The 18,401-nt window shown below is 38.5% G+C and overlaps 1 protein-coding gene across 5 annotated transcripts in view; it reads left to right on the top strand.

The window, feature by feature from the left end:
* Window positions 1–18,401, top strand: part of TENT4A (terminal nucleotidyltransferase 4A) — a 63,128-nt gene that overhangs the window by 24,346 nt on the left and 20,381 nt on the right. For 3 of the 5 annotated variants that reach the window (XM_067291035.1, XM_067291034.1, XM_067291036.1), the window contains exons 8-10: window positions 6,228–6,354; window positions 13,813–13,913; window positions 14,180–14,352. In XM_067291035.1, coding sequence (XP_067147136.1) covers window positions 6,228–6,354; window positions 13,813–13,913; window positions 14,180–14,352 — 401 coding nt within the window. Of the gene's footprint in view, window positions 1–6,227; window positions 6,355–13,812; window positions 13,914–14,179; window positions 14,353–15,351; window positions 15,388–17,507; window positions 17,584–18,401 lie in introns of those variants that run through there. The other 2 variants (XM_067291037.1, XM_067291039.1) reach the window with 2 other exon arrangements.

Genomic DNA, 18,401 nt, shown 5'->3' with positions numbered 1-18,401 from the left:
CAAGGGAGAGGCTGCAATATGATGTTGGTATGAAGAGTTTGACTTGTGCAAATGGCTTCTGCACTGCACAGGCACCTCTATAGAATGTCCATTTTAGTTGCATGTACTTTTGGAAGTAACCAGCTCCAATATTTTTTTTTCTTTAAGATTTCATTTTGATTCAGTAACCTTCAAAATAATCGAGATTAATTCTGGTTGAACTCCTGAAAACATTCCAGCTAGTCCTCAGTTCGGATTCCATTTAGAGTGCAACAAGTAACTGGAATTCCAAAACAGCTTGTTAACAAAGTAAATATTCAGTTGATTTGGACTTCAGCATTAATATTTCTAGAATGTAATTGACACTCAAACTCCTTTATACTGTCACATCTTGTGGGTAGGCTGCTTATGTATAGCACTTCTAAAGCAAATACCATGGATCAGGAGCTAAGTTTGACTCCTTTCTAAATACTCAGTGTGCTAAATGTTCACACTTCTCTAGAACAGGTTGCAAGCTAAGATGCTCATTTTTCTAACCACATTGCTGATAGGTAGCTCTGAGATTCTTTGTGTCCATCGCAACTCTTACGTAAGTCTTGCACTTGAGCAGGCATAACTGTGATTATGCAGAACATTTTCACAGTGTTTTTGAGGTTTTATTCAGTAGCTGTGTACTTATTTGTCTGAAGATCCGTTTTGGTAGCAGCCTGAGCTATGTTTCTCTAAAATGAAGAACAGTTACTGTGTCTTCCAGTTTTCTTTTTTCCTGTCTGCTAGCTGAGGACTAAGAGAGAAGAGTTTATGTATACTGTAGAATGTTTTGATCGTTACTAATAGTCAAATTTTAGAATTTTTTCTTCCTTCCATTGACTCTTTGAAAAGAAGCGGCAAATCCAGTAAGGGCTCTGAACTGTTCCTTTAGCATAAATTTTGAAGAAGCGAAGAACTCTGGAAGATAGATCCCTGCTTTTGTGCTCTGAGCTGAGAACTAGATTTCAGACGAGGCTCTGCAGATTGAGATAGTGAAATTCTTATAGGAGAAAACATTTTGGCAAGGCAAATGAAAGCTGACAATAACTTGAAATAAGTCATCTGGAGAGCATATCCTAAAGTAGGTCGTCTGGCAGCTGCCATAGAGCTCAGAACTTGCCTGATGGAACTAGGAGGAAAATTGTTTAGAAGATATGGGATGGCTCTTTGAATCGGATCTCAGAAATACAGCCTCCTTAGGTCTAGGCTTAATCACATATCCTTAGTGTCTGGAAGTGCCTATCAAGTGTATATATTTAATATTTAAAATTCTAATAATTAGTTTAGTCTTGTTACTGTTTGTGTCTCCATACAAAGAACTTTTTCAAGGGTTCAGGTTCTTGTTTAGTTGACAAATCATAATCTCTGTGTTAGTTTGTGGTCAGAGCAGGTCGATGTCTAATCCCATGAGGGTTAGTATCACTACTGAAGAAGAGATGGGAACAAGTTTTTGGGTAAAGGGACAGCTGTTGCTCTCCTTATTTAGATTAGCCTAAGTTGCTGTAGATTTTTTCCTTCAGAAACCTGTTTCTTTGTGCTCTATATGCACCAGTTTTTAATCTTTCTTTGGGGTCCTACTTAGCGTGTTCCCAGCTTTCTTGAAAATTCTGGTTAAGCCTTGGAAAAAGACTTTGAAAGATGACTTAGTCCTGAAAACAGAGGCAAAATGCAGGGATGAAGAAAAACCAAAAACCCCCAAACAACCTTTCCATTTCTTAAGATTATCCAGGTAGTGTGAAAATCCCTACTATGAGTATTTGCACAAGCTGTGTCATAGGGTGTGCCGAAAGGTATAGCTCATGGATAGCTTTAGAAAGTCTTATAGAGGACGGGATTAAATTTAGTGGGATTGGTTCCTCTAAGTCTGAGGACTGATATTTCTTCAGTGTGAAGTGGTGATGTCTGGCTAACAGAAAAATTATATCTTCGGAAAGATGTGGTCCTTCAGTTCTAACTGCTCAGTGTTTTGTTAGTTCCTAATGCGGGATGTAACAGGCACCAGCCTGTTCTGATGCTGTTCTGCTCTCTGTATGTTTTCCTTAGATTCTTTTGGGTGCTGCAGGGTTTCCTCTGAGTTTTGCAAAGATTATTTACTGGGCACTAGAGGATTATAATCTCTGTGCTTTGAGAACAAAGATTCCAGGAAAGATGTCAAGAGTTTGCACTTTGAAGTGGGACAGGTTATGTTGAAATCTGTTTTTAAGATAGCAGACTAAACTACCCTGTGATATTTCTTAGGGTGCTGGTTTTGACCTGATCTAGATAGATATTCTAAGAATTTTTTTTTTCCTCTTGAGTTAGTGTCCTAGGACTAGGTAATGAGATGCAGATCTCTCCCTCACAAAGAAGGAAATTTTTGTGAACATCTTGTAGCTGCCACCACGTCAGCTTCTCAAGACAATAATTCTTTTGTTATGTGATGCGTAAAAGACATGCCGAAAGCATTCATCTAGCAGAATTGCTGAGTCAGTCACTTAAACTGTTATGCTGAAGATACCTATCTATTTCTATTCAGGGGAAGGGGAAGGTGTTGAAGGGGTGTAGAGGTTCGTCATCTTCCAAGAGGTTCATATATATGGAATTGGCCTTTCAGTGTCCTGTCCTGGAAGACATGTGACTCTGGTTGCAGGTGACAAATCCTTAAACTGTGTTTAAAAGATAAACTTTGCATTTATTCAGCAGACTGTTAGGGAAGATTGTTCCTTTAAGCTTTTTAGCTTTGAGCCTGGGGATTATCAAGGACACATTTTTGATACTCGGAATGATTTTGGTCTTGCTTCAGATTGGCAGCAAGAGTAGTTAAGTCATAGCTTAAGACTGGCATCTTCATCTCCACTGTTCTTTTCATTAGAAAACTGTTGCTTTTCATTCTGAATTGCTACAGGCACTAACAAAAATACTGAACACTAGATTTCATATGGCTTCTTTGAAAAGGGACTGTTTACCTTGCTGGCCTAGTTATGCTTAGTGTCGCTTGCTTCTGCATCTTGATATGCTACAAGTACATTAAGTAACTTAATTTGAGGTGAACAGCAGCTATTGGGAGTATGTATTCTAGCTTTAGTGGCTGCCCAAGATTCATCACAGCTTTTCAATACCTGCTATTTGTGATTAGAATGTGCGAATGTATGCATGTGTGTATAAAACATTTATACAAAAATACATCAAGATTAGCAGCTGAAAGAGCTCCTAAATGCTGAATGTTGCAAAAAGGTATTTAGTGGGTAACAGCTTAAAACAAACAGATCTGCTTTTGTCCTTGCTTACTGTCTTACCTTTACTTTTCCAGGCCATGTTTTTAAAATTACTTCAGGTTATGGAAGACTGCTTAACTGAGTGATAATACTGATAGCTACTCTTGGAAATCTTAGACATGCTTCTTCAGGAATGAAGGCTTATGCTGCAATAAAAAGAATGAGGGTTGAATTCTCTGTGAAGTTGCACATGATTGTTATCTGGTAATATTGAGGGTTGAAGCCTTTACAAATTTTTTTTAAGAGTGAAAGCACCTGAGTTCATGCTTTAACTGATCAATCTGCAGATTCTGACTGTGAATGACAGACAGGCTTGGGTATGTAAAACGTGATCTGATGAGAATGATCTCTTGGAAGAATTTTTTTTTTTTTTTTTTTTTTTTTTTAATTCAGGACAACATGTGAGTATGTGATCTTCTGGCTTCTTTAGTATGTTGCTTTGTGGATTGGGTATGGTCATGCCTATACACACTTGACTGATACAGTTCATAGTAGCTACCATAGTAGCTTTGGCGCCATACCTGCTTTTTCAGCTGCAGTACAAAAGTCAGTTCAGAGTGTATAATTGAATAAGACTGTTTATTCGGACATATTTATGAACTAATTACAGGCGCAGAACAAGGCAATCCAGGAACCTAGGCATGCTATGGTATGAGCTATCTTGCCTCTTATTGAATCTGCTTCAATCAAGGCTAATACACAACTTCGTTAGTGGTTTAAACTAAACTGCCTGAGTTTGCTGTAAATGAATTAGTGAAGGCTCGTGATTTTTTTTTTTTTTTTTGTTGGCAGAGCAGTGGAGGTGGCAGCCACTGTAAACAGGAGTAACCAATGCTTTGGAGCAGCAGTGTCTTCATTTGGTGTAGCTCCTTGCAGGATGCATGTCAAACCTGTGTCAGTGGTTGCATTAGCACCAGATTAGACTAAACTAATGTGATTTGGTTGCGTATATATTCTTAATTCTTGTTATATAAACTTAGTGGTAGGTACAATTGCATGCGTTCAACCATTTGTATATATTATTTCTCTTTCTGTATTGCTTCTCAGCTTATTCTCCTTTGTATGTACCTGTTAGCACTTTATTAAGTGGAATGTAGCATTGTCACAGGACACTTAGGCCCCTGGAAAACCTGTACTGATAGCATCACTGACCTAGTAGAATTAACTTAATATTTTCATTATCTGATTTCTTGACCAGTGAAATACCTTGGTCTCTGTTCAGCTAGCTTTGGACTAAATACTGTGGAAAGTCTCTATTACCCACTTTTCTGTAGTGAAGCTTTGAATTTAACTTCAGCATGTTTCTTCCTAGGTTTGCTTTTCCAGGCCAACAATGGTCTCTGCTTCTACTTCAGGGTAGAGTCTAACTACAAATATCACTTATACAGAAAGGGAGGGGCAGATTACACTTCTCTAATTTTGAGTCTAGTATCTGCTGGCTACTGCAGGAGTACCTTAAGAACAAGATACCTGGTCACTTCAGTAAGCATTAAGTCTGTCTTAATTGTTTTTTATTTGACCGTAAATATTACCAAAGAAATCCTGTGTTCCCGAAATGCTCTTATATTCCCAATCTCTTTTCATTGATTTATGCTTTCCTGTTAAAATGGCATTATGTTTGGAGAAACTTGAAAGACTAAAATGTGTTATCAAGTAGTAAAGCCAAGGTTGTGTGTGTGTGTGTGTGTGTGTGGTTCCCCCCCCCCCCCCCCCCCGAATGGTAGATTTCAGAAAGTTTATCTATAACTGTGTGCTGGGCAAAAATAGTTCAGCAAGTGAAGGGTTCCCTTAACATCAGCCTAATTAGATTCAAACTAGTGGCCTCCATCCTTTCCCTGTTTATCTTCAAAGATAATTTTTCATTAAAACCTGTTCATTGGCCCTGATTGGTAAGTTTAAAATAGCCATGTTCTATGGTTTGCCCGTTTCACATGGTCTTGTGGAATTTCAGGTGTCATCCTGAAGGAACGGAACTTTTTACTGTAAGCAGCTTTCTACCCACTCAAGATCTAGTCTGTATTTCAGACACACAGTTTGAAGGAAGTTGTTTTTAATTGTTTCTTAATTTAAGTGGTGACAGTGAACAGTTGCTGTCTGGTGCCAAATATATTTACGGGGGAAAAAAAGCCCAAATGCTTGTTGTTGCTGGTACCAGCAAGATCTTTCTAAGTGCCAAACGGAAGACTGATGCCTGTACATTGTCACTAATATAGAAGCTTTAGAAAGTTCTTAACTTCTCCAGTTCCTCACACCTGTTACTGAGTTTGGAAGGAGTTCTGCTATACTTATCATTCATGTTTAAAAAGTGGCAGTCAAAGTGCCACTAACTTGACTAAAAAAAACCCAAACGAACAACGGAAAAAAAAAAAGTACAAGCTTTTGGAATCCTGTGAGATAGAGTGAGTGTGTGTGTGTGTGTGTTGTTTTTTTTTTTTTTTTTTTAAAAAAGGTTTATTCTGGGATATAATCCATATGAGGTGGGTTATTCATCTGTAGTACTGATAAGCTTAAGTAGGGGTTGTTGTAAGTATAGCTGACCCTATGAAGGTAATGTGGTTGCACAGGGGTAATTGAAAGCTGAATTTGGCCTTCAGGAACTCTACTGGTAAGTGCGACTTGATGCCTTAATGTAAGCATGATAGGTTCTCTTTTAAAGAGATCAGCTAAAGCTCTTTATAGCTGTCTTTTTACATTCTGTTTCTTCCATGTTCTGGTACAATAGCATTTTACAAGTGCTAAATTGAATGCATACTGTTAAGCTGGATTCAAAACGTTAGCTTCCTTTGTTTAGATAGGCACGCTTAGTTGTTCCTGCTATGTACAGAATGGGCTGACACCTTTAAACAGTCAGAGTTAAGCTGTATTGTTAAGGCTTCTGAGCTTTCAGTATGAATATTTTTCTGGTTACTGGTATTTAAAAAACAAACAAACAAACTTGACCTGATGACTGTCACATTATTACAGGAAACGACGTTGGCAGAAGTTCTTACGGTGCCATGCAAGTGAAACAAGTTTTTGATTATGCCTACATTGTTCTTAGCCATGCAGTATCACCACTTGCAAGATCATATCCAAATAGAGATTCTGAGAGGTAATTAGTCCACTTTTTGAATATCCATTTGTCTATTTAATCAATTAGGAATGTTTGGATCTTATCAATAAAAAGAATATTGCTGTTTATTGTTTAACTGCAGCTGTATTGAAATTTGCCCAGAGATTTAGACTGGCCCAATGCTATAAGAACATAATACCCTAGTGTGCAGCAGAGATGGAGGCAGCCTGATAAAAACCAGGATGAGTCCAGTGTAATGTTCTCTTAGTGTAGAAGGGAGCCAGATGATGTATTGGTCTTTCCTCAAACATTCTGCCTAAAATGCTTCAAAGGAAGGACTGCTGGTGTTGTGCTTGGTATGATATGTTTGTGTACTGCGGTAGAAAGAAACAACAAATGAACAAATAGTTTGTTTAGACTTAAAACCAGACAAAGCAAGGCTAGAAATTTAATTAATTCTTTAATGTGCTCCCATAAGTTTTTTTTAAAAGGCTTTATTTGTAATTAAGGTATTAGAAAAATCAGTTCAGTTTGGCCATAACTTTAGAAATGCCATTTAAAAGTTACCATACTTGTAGATGTGTGATTTTTAATGCAGTTCTTAGCTGTCCAGTACTTATGAAAGACAGTAAGAAGTGCTTTTTAAGCTCATGCCTTTATAAACTTTTTTCTTTGAAAAGAGAGGAGAAAGAAAATAAAGGCATATCACACTTTCATTCGTATCTGCTCCATTATGTGCTATTCACTTCTAATCCTCAGTACAAATTCGGGCTAAATCAGAGGATGCGTCTCCCCTGGGACTTCCCTTAGAATCCCAATGGTATTTTGAACTCCCCAGCTAATTACAGGGAGGAGTGACTGTAACAAGGTACATCTAGATACAATTCCAAAACTTATTAAAGCTGTTAATGTTCAATATTAATGTAACAGAAAGGAAAAATAGTTCTGCTATGGTATGATTACCCCAAAGTGCATCCAGTCTCTCTCACTTCTGGATTTAAAACTGACAGTACTTTAATAGTGCCTGCGAGTCTCTAGGTTTTCTGTGGTGTTAAATTCACAAAGGTTGTGACTGCACATTTGACCATGACAGATAGGAAGAGTGGTGTGTACGGAGTTGCACACTGACATTTGAGACCCTACTGTTTTAAGATAACTTAAAGGTGTATCTGCAAGATTTGTACTGGCTGAGTTTTTCCTCATTTACAAAATGAAATTTGTACTTCATTCTCATGTAAGTATGGATAGAACAATTTAGAGATTCCTGAAGTTTTGCTTGTGTCTTAGGTCTTGGCCTTCATTAACTTCTCTGAGCTGTGAGGTTTCCAAAGGATATAGTTATTCTCTTACAGGATACTTGTATTTATACTACAAACATTAAAAAGTGTGTGTTTGTAAAGGTATTTAATGCAAGCCACAGATGTCATCATCATCTGCAGTTCATATGTACACGTCTACTTATTTGGGGAAATGCTTGAATTTTGTCACAACTTTTCCAAACCTGGGGAGAAGTCCCAGCGGCAGTGTTCAGGTGTGGTAGGTCTAATTTGTCATTCCTCTAGTTCTGTGCCAGTGAAGACTGTCTCAGAACCAGTCGCATTTGTGACTTGCCATTGTGTTGGAGGGAATGATATCATAAGAGGAGCAATATTGCACAAAGTATGCGATTTGTCCCACCCAGCACCAGCCCTGTCAACAGCTAACGATCTGTAGGTGGATGATGTACTGTTTGGGACCATGTTTGTTGCAAAAGCTCAACAGCAGTCCATGTTTGGTCTCAGTTAGTAGTTAAACATGATGTACTTGGGCATTTCAGGTTTGTTTCAGATCCTTCTGCCACCAGTTAGACAGTGGTCCAGGCTCTCTATACAAACTCTTTTGGTGGCCTGAACTATAGCCTGAACCATCCAGGAGCCCTTCATCCTGATCCAATTTTCCTTTTCTAGGCTTGTTACTGATAGGTTAAGCTGTAAGCAGTGGGCTCCCTTTAGGAGCAGTGACTTCCTTTAGCTGTCTGATATTGTACTAGAAGACAGAATAAAAACTAACTGAAGAGCACTTGAAAGGGTAAGAACTTGCAAGAAGCTGAATTCCTCAGGCTGGCTTGAGTTTGTTCAGTTTTGTCATAATTCAGGCTAGCTTTCCCCTAAGTGTGAAGATTTGTTCTTGGAATGGCTGGTGGGTTTGAGTTCATATCAACTCTTCTCCTGGAAAACTTCTCTACTATATAGATATAATTAAATCCTGTTTTGTAGATGACCATCTCTGTAGCTTTCAAATCTTTCTTGGTAGTCATAATTATTGCACTTTTCCAGGGTCAGTCTAACTCAAATGAGCACAAGCCTAAGGTAATTAAAGGCTTTCTAGTTCCCTCTTCTACTTCTGATAATCCCCATGTCAAAAAAAGTCAGTTTTTTTGGTCCTTCAGCACAGATCTTACTCTTGTCCATGTTCTGCACCAATAAGACACACAGAGTATTATGGGCAGATTGAAATCTATTTCTCTAGCATCTTCATTCAAGCTTCTAAATATAACCTTTGAAAGTGTAATGGGTGTTGAAAGTATCTTGTCTGGACTTCTCAGTATATTTTGGCTCCATACTTACTGAGTGGGAACAGTACTCAATTGAGTATTGGAGGTAATTGCTCAAAACTACCTGAATTACTTTAACACTGTTTTATATGTACTCTGCCTTGCCCATCCTCTTTCAAGAGCCTCTCAGGAGAGGTTAGTAGTTCAGAAGATTTTGTGGAAGCAAATGGATTCCTGTCATCTTGGAAGGAGAGGTTTTTCTGGCAGGAATATGAAAGAGGAGACTGGCAGTTCATTTTCAGCCTGTACGACCCATACATGAGATCAGTTTTGGAGTTGTGACTTTAGCCAAAGTGATTGAAAATCACAGGATCTGTTTCTTAGTATTTGAGGCCATAGGGACTCAGGACCACAGGGTCTGACTGTAAAGTAGTTATGAACAGGACACTTGCTGCTTAGGGTCGGTCACAGAATGTGCTTTGAACAACTTTGGCCATAACCTGTAACCAGAAGAGCGTCTGTGTCATCTTAAATTAGTAGCTAAAGAAGTCTGTAAGGAGTGATATTCTAAAGTTACAGTGACCATCTTTCCAATTGTATTCTATTTCTCATTAAACCACAGAAAACTTGATCAGAAGTTATTCAATAAACTTTTGTTCATTGATTCATTTTCTTTGATAGTAGTCAACTATCTGCTGTGAAGGTCAACAGTGCTAATATATTAAGGTGCAATTTCACATTACCTTGTATAGCTTAACTATCCATGGACTGCTGCTAGGAGCCACTTTCCTTCTTCTCAGTCCACGTATTCTGGACTCTTGCATTGGATCTGATTTAGTGATATTGCAGTCAGAAGGTGAGTCAGATAAACTCTCTGGTCTGTCTGAGAGCAAATTTAGCAACACACTATTCTGGTTGTCATGTCAGCAAGCTGATCCAGCTTGTATTGTGGCTGCAGTTTAAGCAGATCAAAAGTGAGAGAAGCAGTAGGAATTTACCTCTGGGGAAGATGAAGAGGTATCACACCATTTGGCAGCTATAAGTTACGCTGTTTTGGGTACAGATGCATCCTTGGGTTAATAAGTATTTCTGTAGCCCAGGATGTTGGCTTATTCAGTTCTGTCATGTGGTTCAGGTATGAATATGTGCCCAGACTGCATCTCCGAACAGCTAGCACAATCATTATTTGGAAGGAAGACGAGGTCATAAGAAACTAGGGATGGAAGCCTGGTTCTGCTGCAATGTGTCTTTTCAATATAACTTTGACTTTTGAAACCTTTCTGAAATTCCCAGAATTCTAGATTGGTAACAAGTTATTGATAACTGGAGCCAGATGATAACTTAAATGATCTCGGTGGTGAAGTATCTGAGGGAGAGGGACAATTAGACCAACAGGTCAGAGTTTGAGGAAGCCTTGGCTAGGCTTTACTACTGCATGTCTGGGATTGTTAATTATAGCCGATAACTTTCAAAGCAGCAGTAGTCTTTACCATGTGTAAAGTGATTTTCCTCTTCTGTTCTAGGAAGCTGTTTGCTCTGGTCTGGGTGCACAGTTCACCTAACTGCCAGCAGGTCTGTATGTTAGGTTCAGGTTGCCCGTGGTTGGCCAAAATAGTCTTGGGAGCTCTGGGAGCTGTCAAAGGAAATGTAAAATTTACCTGCTAGCTCTGCTGACACAGGAAGTAGAAATACATGCAATCTGCAACAGTCCTTCCTCTAATTCACAGCTTGAATGCTGGATGGCTGTCTCTAGAATGCATGCTGTCCCTTGGGAGGTATCAGCAATATCAGCTTTTTTACACAAAAGATGTCTAGTTAAAAATTCTACATTTTTTCTTACCCTCATGCTCATCAGATCCTTCTCAGGTGCTCTTTAGTCTGGTTTAGATTATATGGTCCTTTAAACACCAAGGAGGTGCTTCATAATTTCAGCTAAGGTCTGCTTAACAGTTATTTTGACTGTTCTTTCATGGATTTAATATTTCTTGGGGTTTTTTTGTTTTGTTTTATTTTTTCCTGCTCTTGTGCTCTTTCACGTGGAACTTGACTGGAGCTTTAGATATTTGATCTTACTGAATGTCAGCAATTTGATCCTTTTGAGGGTGATCCTAAGGTGTATTTGGATCTTAACTGGGCTGTAATGACAGCAAGAAAGTGTCCCTGTGACCTGAGGGCTTGCAAATTAATCAGCATTAGGCTGACAGAAAAACTGTGTGGTGTGTAAAACTGGAGCTTCTAAACTTTTATCATAAACTAGTTATTAGGAGACTGGGTTATGCGAGTAGCATATCCCTGTTTTTACCATATGATAATATCTAGAGAAAAATCTTTAAGTGGGCCATCTTTCATAGGAGAACTGTCTAATTTTGTTAACCAGTTACCTTGGTATTTTTCCACCTCTTACAATTATCTTTATAAGATTGTTGGGAATGTCTCATATGTAGAAATCCTGGCCTTGCCCAACCCCCCCCGCCAAAAAAAAAAACAAAAAAACAAAAAAAAGAAGTATAGAATTCTCTAGTACTAAAGGCTCGGCAGATTAACAGTTACTCTTTGCTCCTAAGCATTTTCAGGGCTGAAAACACTGAGATATAAGCACAAATTTAAAATGTTTATTTTGAGAAATATTCTGACCCCATGGATATGCTTGAGTCCCATGCATATGACATCTGGTTCTTCAAGAGCAGTATCCAGTTTGATCACATTTGCTTCTCCTTTCCTAAGACTTAATCACCTTTCAGTTTCTGATGTCTCATAGTGAATGTTTTTAATTTTGGTGTGCAAGTAATAAACCTTCCCCACCACCACCACCGCCAAAAAGCAGAGTTTGGAGCTTTGATCTGCTCTGTGAAAGGAGCTAGTAAGAGAAGATTCCCAGGTTCTTCAAGTGTAATTCTACTATAATTGTTGATGTAGCAGTAGTTTTGCTCCTTACGCCTATTGATGGCAGGCATTTCTGTTATACCAGTCTCCCAGGCCAATAAAAATGCCATCTTATGTCATTCATTCTCCTTCTGGTATATGAAGGCATGACTGGTATTAGTTACTTCTGGGAAAGTGCTTCAACAAGCTTCAGACTTGACAAGCTAACTCTGTCTTCTGAAGAGCTTGTCATTCATTGTTCATCTTCTAATTCTAAGACCACTGCTGATAGTAGTTGTAGAACCTATGGGTCATCCTGGAGTAAAAGTTCAAATCTTTCTGAAGGCTTGCTTGGGTGAAACTTTCAGCTCCAAGATTTCTTGTTGTCCCAGGGCTGAAGAGCCCAACATTTGTATGTTTGAATTCCATACTGGCAGTGCTGTCCTGGGAACTGCAACTTCAGGGCTGCAGCTGATTCTCTGTAATGTTTATCAATCTTGTTTTCATTCTCTGTCTCTTTTGGTTTTAAACACTTCCATTTTGAGTTTGAGAAGCTGGAATTGCAGAATGTTAAAAATGCCGTTACATCGTGGGCTAGTGCACTGACAAAATGCTGTCCTCTCTTTTATGCTGTTCCTTTCCTAATGCTCTATTTAGCTTTTGAGCTGTGCTTTTCAAGGAATTACCTACTATAACACAGACCATTAGTTGCTGAATGGTGACAATCACTTCAAAGCCTTTAATTCTGCATGCACAATTCAAGATTGTTTTCCAACATGCATCACCTCATTTATCTATATTAAGTAATAAAATGGTGGATGACATTCATTCTGTCCATGAGGTCCTTTTGCACCCATTGGATTAATCAACTTAAGCAGTAGATGATACCATTTGGTCCAATACGTGCTTAAATGCTGGGCAGCTTTTTTCAATCCTAACACACTGGCATGTCTTTAAAGTTGGAAGTCTAAACATGGAGTATGCGGTATTTGATCTTGCAATGAAGTAGTAATCTCTAACCTAGTAGGAGGATTACTGCTCCTTTTTAAAGTGTTACTACGAAGTTACCTGATAAAGCTAGCCTAAATACATTCAGGCTACAGATGTCCTCCCTTCCCATTGTACACGTAAAAACAAAGAAAAATTCCAGTAAAGGTATGTTGTACCTTTATGATGTGAAATAACCTTATTAGAACTATTGAAGACTTTCAAAGCTAAAATAGTATTACCTTTCTCCCAAGATGGTAATTTTCCATGGTCCATTTTTTGTACAGTAGTCAGTCATTCTTAAATCCTGATCATTGACTAAATAGTAAGAATTTCAACAAACAGCCTTTGATGAAAGAAAAGACCAAAAGATAAACTCTCAAACAACTCCTGCTCAAGAAGACCTGCAATGCAAATGGCTGAATGTTGGGAAGGTATGTTGGAAAACATCGCTCTGTACTTTATAACATTAGTCACTGTTTAACAAGACAAGGTGGACTTTTTACCTGAACCAGTTGCCCTTATGAGTCATCTTAAATTCTAACTTATTCTGGTTTTGGAGCCAGTCTGTTTCTTGTTTCCATTACCTCACGATCCATGGTACTTCCTTTATAACTGCAGGGATCTTAAACCTTTTAACTTGTCTTTTAAATCTATAAGCAAGGACCAGCGAAGGGGTTTCTTCAGCAGGAAGAGGAATTGGGAGTCCAGGATATTAACACATTCAGCGCATCCTGTAGCTGTTCTAATCCAGATTTTGTGAAACATATTTTTTGTATGGAGAAATGCAAGAACCTGTAAAGTGCTCTATCAAGTACACTAGCATTTGCATGTGCATTCTTGATAGTTAAGATGAATTGGTTAGAAATACAGAATAAAAATGTTTTACCTTTGTGTCAGTGCTTGCATATTAGTATGGCAGAAGGTAAGTAATACACTAATTTAAAAAAGTGTGACTCTTCGGTGGCCCTAATGCTGCTATAAGCAAATGAAAGATCAGAAAGATTCTTTGGTTGTGGATAACTTGCACTGATTTTAATGTAATTTGATTGCTTTTTGAAATGCTTACAAATATGTAAGCAAATGTCTTTGTTTAACAATTAAAATTTTTTTAGCACATTAGGTAGAATCATCAAAGTGACCCAAGAGGTGATTGACTACAGAGCCTGGATTAAAAAGAAGTGGGGGAGCAAAATTAATTTATCACCTGAACTTGGTAGGTATGACTGAAATTTTTGAAATCAGTTTAAACTTCTTGGATTTGGTGCAATTGAAAATATCTGTGCCTTGAAATTAATCACTAGTTCAAGTATGCAGGCAAAACTTAAGGCAATTTGTTGCTTTCTAACTTAAGAATAGTTTTCTACGTTGAGCCTGTGTTTCACTTTGTTAGCTGGTTAAAATGAAGTTGTTCTTAGACTGCAAGATTCATGTGTTGATGCTCTGTGCTCTTAAAATGATACTCATGTCTTCTGTTAACAGACAACAGGTTGAAAATAAGAGACCAGATTGCTCTGTGTAATGGAGAACAGCAACAGAACAGAGACTCGGAACCACCTTACAACCAACACTTGACTTTGTCGTTGGCTAGCACACAGCAGTTATCCTCTGGATCATCTGCCTCTTCTGTATCATCACTCTCTGGCAGTGACATTGTAAGCTTTTTCTTTTAATGGGTTAAAAAGCTACTAAGAAGCAGATTTTGCAGTGTCCATCAAAGCCTCCTAACTGAAATAGCAGCACTTAATGTGATGACTGTCACTAAGCTGCTACAGCAAATTAATAACTACTTCTGCTCAGAAAATTATTTAAATTAAAAAAATACTTTTTCATTGGAAGAAATCTGTCTTAATTCCGTCCTAAACCTTTGGTATCCTTAGTGGTGGTAGTTAGACGTAATAAACTATAAACCTTCAAGCCAACATTAACTAATAAAACTAATCAGAAGAGTAGAAATATCTATTCATAAATACTTTCTCTATCAGGCAAAATCTCCTCTTGTCAAATTCCAGTCCTCTTTTCCCACATCCCAAATTGATCAGGAACATCATAACTTGCTGTGAAGGTGATTAATACTCCTTGCTGTTTTCAGCTGAGCAGTCAGTTCATGTTTGAATGCCTGGAGGCCCTCATATGTAAAGTCTTGCTGTTGGCTTACACTTTGAAAGTGCAGGTTGAATGTCTGTAACCTCCAGGAAGAGAAGGCTCTAATCTCTTTAGTCATGTTTTCAGGCACTTCAGATTTTGTAGACACTTTGATGTTGATTTAGATCAGCACAGAGTTGGGCAGTATAGATTATAAAGCACAAATTTACATTGCTTGGCCTGACATGCTCATTTTAAAATCTATTGAAGCATTCTGTGCTGTAGGTACAGCTATTGAATGGAACAAGATGTAATATCCAGTTGAGGTACAATACAGAGTGACAGTGGGTCTTACTAAGAGATGGCTAAGTAGTTGTTTCTTGACTGTTCTCAAAAGCTGGTCAAACATGGAAGTAAAAGTTGGGGACTGTATTTAACAAAAATGAAATAATCACAGGCAAATGCTGGAGGGACAAATGCATTCATTATATACCTTCTGTTTACTTTCTGTAATTCCTTAACACTACTGAATGTTCTGTGTTGAATTTTTCCTCTCACTCCACCTCCAGTGAATATGGTACATGCTTTAGTTGCACCCATCTGGCTAGTGAAAAAAGCACAGCATGATGCTTGCCAGTGATACTACTAGGCATGCTCCTGTTTTGAATATGTCAGTGAGGTGGGTATTGCTGTAAGACTGAGTTTTATGAGAAAATGCAAATGGTTGCTTAATATCGTGCACTCCCAACCTAATGAGTAATTGGGACCTCCCCTTAGTCCCTTTTTGCTTGACACAGAAAGATGAAGTTTCATGATCTGATCTTTGCCTGACACCTGATCTCTGCCTGATGTCAGAAATTAATAAATGAAAAGTGGAAAGGAACTTCTTGGCAAGAAAGACTGCAATCAGTTTTGGCACCCACAAAATAAATGGAAGTGCTGCCCGTTAGAGCAAAATTAAAAGCCTTATGCCCCTATACTTGTGGCAGGCTGTGGTCTAAACCCTGGTTATTCATTGGTACTATGTCCTTAACAGACTGGCAGCACATTATCTTAATTTGCAATGGGATGGCAGGTTTCTGGTAATTACTGATGAGTCCATCTTATTGGCATTTGTATATGTGAGGCTGAACAAACTCTGATTGAACAGTCCTGAGCTGTATCTGATTGAGGAAGAGAGAAACATATCCTGCTGGAGATGAGGAGGCTATCCACAGCATGATCTGGGATAATACTATGCCCAAATTCCAGCAAGGGAACATTTATCATGTGTGACAGTTGGTATTTGTCCCAAGACTTCTGGTGATAAATGTTGTGTTAGCATCTTTCTTGCAAGCAGACTTGCAGTGAACTTCAGTACCAGTTTCAGAACAAGGGAATACAGTGCAACTCATCAGTGTAGAGGAGTATTTAGTGTTAGCTCTGAGCTTGTGGAAGGATTGTTCTTCACGAATGATTCCGTGTTCATTTGAAGGTAAATCTTCTGAATTCTATGACATTGAAGTTTGAAAGGAAGTTACAGTTCGCAAAAGCAGGAGACAGTGAAAGAAGATTCTAGACTGACAGTTTGATCCCTTACCAGTATAAAGATTTTTTTTTAACAAAAAAATTTCCATCCTGTGATGTCAGCATAATTACCCTAGCCACAAGGTCTGCATCAAAACACTCTTTCTGGAGATATATCCTGCATTCATGCAGGATAACTATTCTTGTATATCAACTACAAGATACCCTATAAAGTCCTTCTGATACAACAAGGAGTATTTGCTTTTCTATTCAGTGACAGTTTGACTGGTAATGGAGTGATCAGCTGCACCATCACCTTAGCAGGACCTGTCTGCCAATATAATGGAAATCAACTTTTTAGAATGTATGCTGAGGGAGACAGACTTGGCTGCCTGTGGCTCAGTTGGGCAGATTGCCTCTCTCAACTTTAGTGTCTCATGGCAGTTGAATATTCCAGCCATCTGCTCTAGCACAGAGGTACCTATGTTCTGACATCACTGTACACTGGCAGTAAATCTGGGAGACCTTGCATATACTGCCCAGTGTGTCCTGGATAAGATGTTGGCAATTAAGTATCCAAGCGCTATCAAAGCAGGGATCTTACTCACAGAGATCCTTTAGTAAAACCTGTAGTTCATGCAGTTTAGAGCTATTGGTTGTAATGCAGTATGCTGTATGTTTCTTTTTAAGGGTTTGCTTCCTTGAAGGTCATTTAGCATTACAGATTTTGCCTTATATTCCATAAATATGGTTCAGCAGCTGAATAGACAAGGCTCTCAATGTCTTGGATTTATGGGCAATTCTGAGATAGCAGTGATTATAGATCTGTTTCAGCAACAGAGGAATGGATGTCAGAATAGACCAAAAAAAGAGCAGGTTTTTCTGGAGGTTGGATTGGCATAAACCAGCTCTAATATTTAGAAATCAGTCAGTCTCAACTTCTGTATGTGTACATATTCAGAAAAATAGCGTAGGGATACAACAGCTTCCAGGTAACTACCCTGATTTTTTTTTCCTTTGTTCCTGCTACTGCTTTTCTTCCTTCAGGAACCTACTCATGGTAACCTTTCTAAGATGCAGTCTTGTGTACCACAGAGGAACAAGAGAATTGCTTCCTTCAAGGATGGCATTCCCTCTCTCCTCACTTACTCTAGATGTATATGCTTTTCCTCAGTGCATTGCCTTGGATTTAGGTGGACGTTTGCTTCCATCTCTGCAGGTCCAGAACTAGTTTGCAGGAGGATGTACTTCTGGGCCACTGTCTACACAGCTCAAAACAAAAAATGGTATCTAATGAGACTGAATCACAATTTGTACAAAAGGTATTGTTTTATGGATTTTTCCAAGACGGCAAAGCTATTTACAAAAAGCCTTATGATAGCACTGGCTGACTGAAGAAACTGTTCTGCTGTTTTTCATGATAGGTGTCCTATCAAACTGCAAAATCTGTCACAAAAGTTTTTTTGTAAGGTCCAGTGAATTTCATGGCAAAGACTGCTTGTAATAGAAGAATCTGTTTTCTGACATCTGTCACATTAGTGTGATAACAGCTGCTCAGTTTGTGGATTTGTCTTACTAATCTGTACGCATCACTACAGAGCTCTCACTATCTCAGTGATGCTTTTAATTTACTTCCTTGCAAAATACTGAGTACTAAAGTTCTCATCTTGTTGCCTCAGCTCCATGAAGAACTATATTTGCATCACCATAAGTATTAGTGATGGACTCATCAGGAGCAAACTGAGGAACATATTGGGAATGGACTTATGGATACAAGGAATCTGGTTACAAGAACATACCTAACTGCACATAAATTTCTCTCCAATCTGTAACTACCAAACCAATCTTTGCAGTATATCTTTTCTCAGTGCAGTATTCTGCTGTGCAGGTATTTAAAATGCCATATGCTGCCCTAACAAAAAGGCAGCATGTGTTCTCCACTCACTCATGCTCATGGGTAAGTGACCAAGCAGGTTACTGGTTCACTTTGCTGAAAAATACTACACATTCTCACAGTTGTCAGTGATCCAACAAATACTGGAGTGGATAATGTTGCTGACTGTACATAGTTCTTCCTTTGTGGAAGATGCTTGATAAATATCTTTGCCGTCAA

This window comes from Apteryx mantelli, chromosome 2 (assembly GCF_036417845.1).
Source record: "Apteryx mantelli isolate bAptMan1 chromosome 2, bAptMan1.hap1, whole genome shotgun sequence".
In the NCBI taxonomy this organism is placed as follows: Eukaryota; Metazoa; Chordata; class Aves; order Apterygiformes; family Apterygidae; genus Apteryx; species Apteryx mantelli.
Note: the sequence above shows the minus strand (reverse complement) of the source record. Positions and strands in the feature narration are given on the sequence as shown.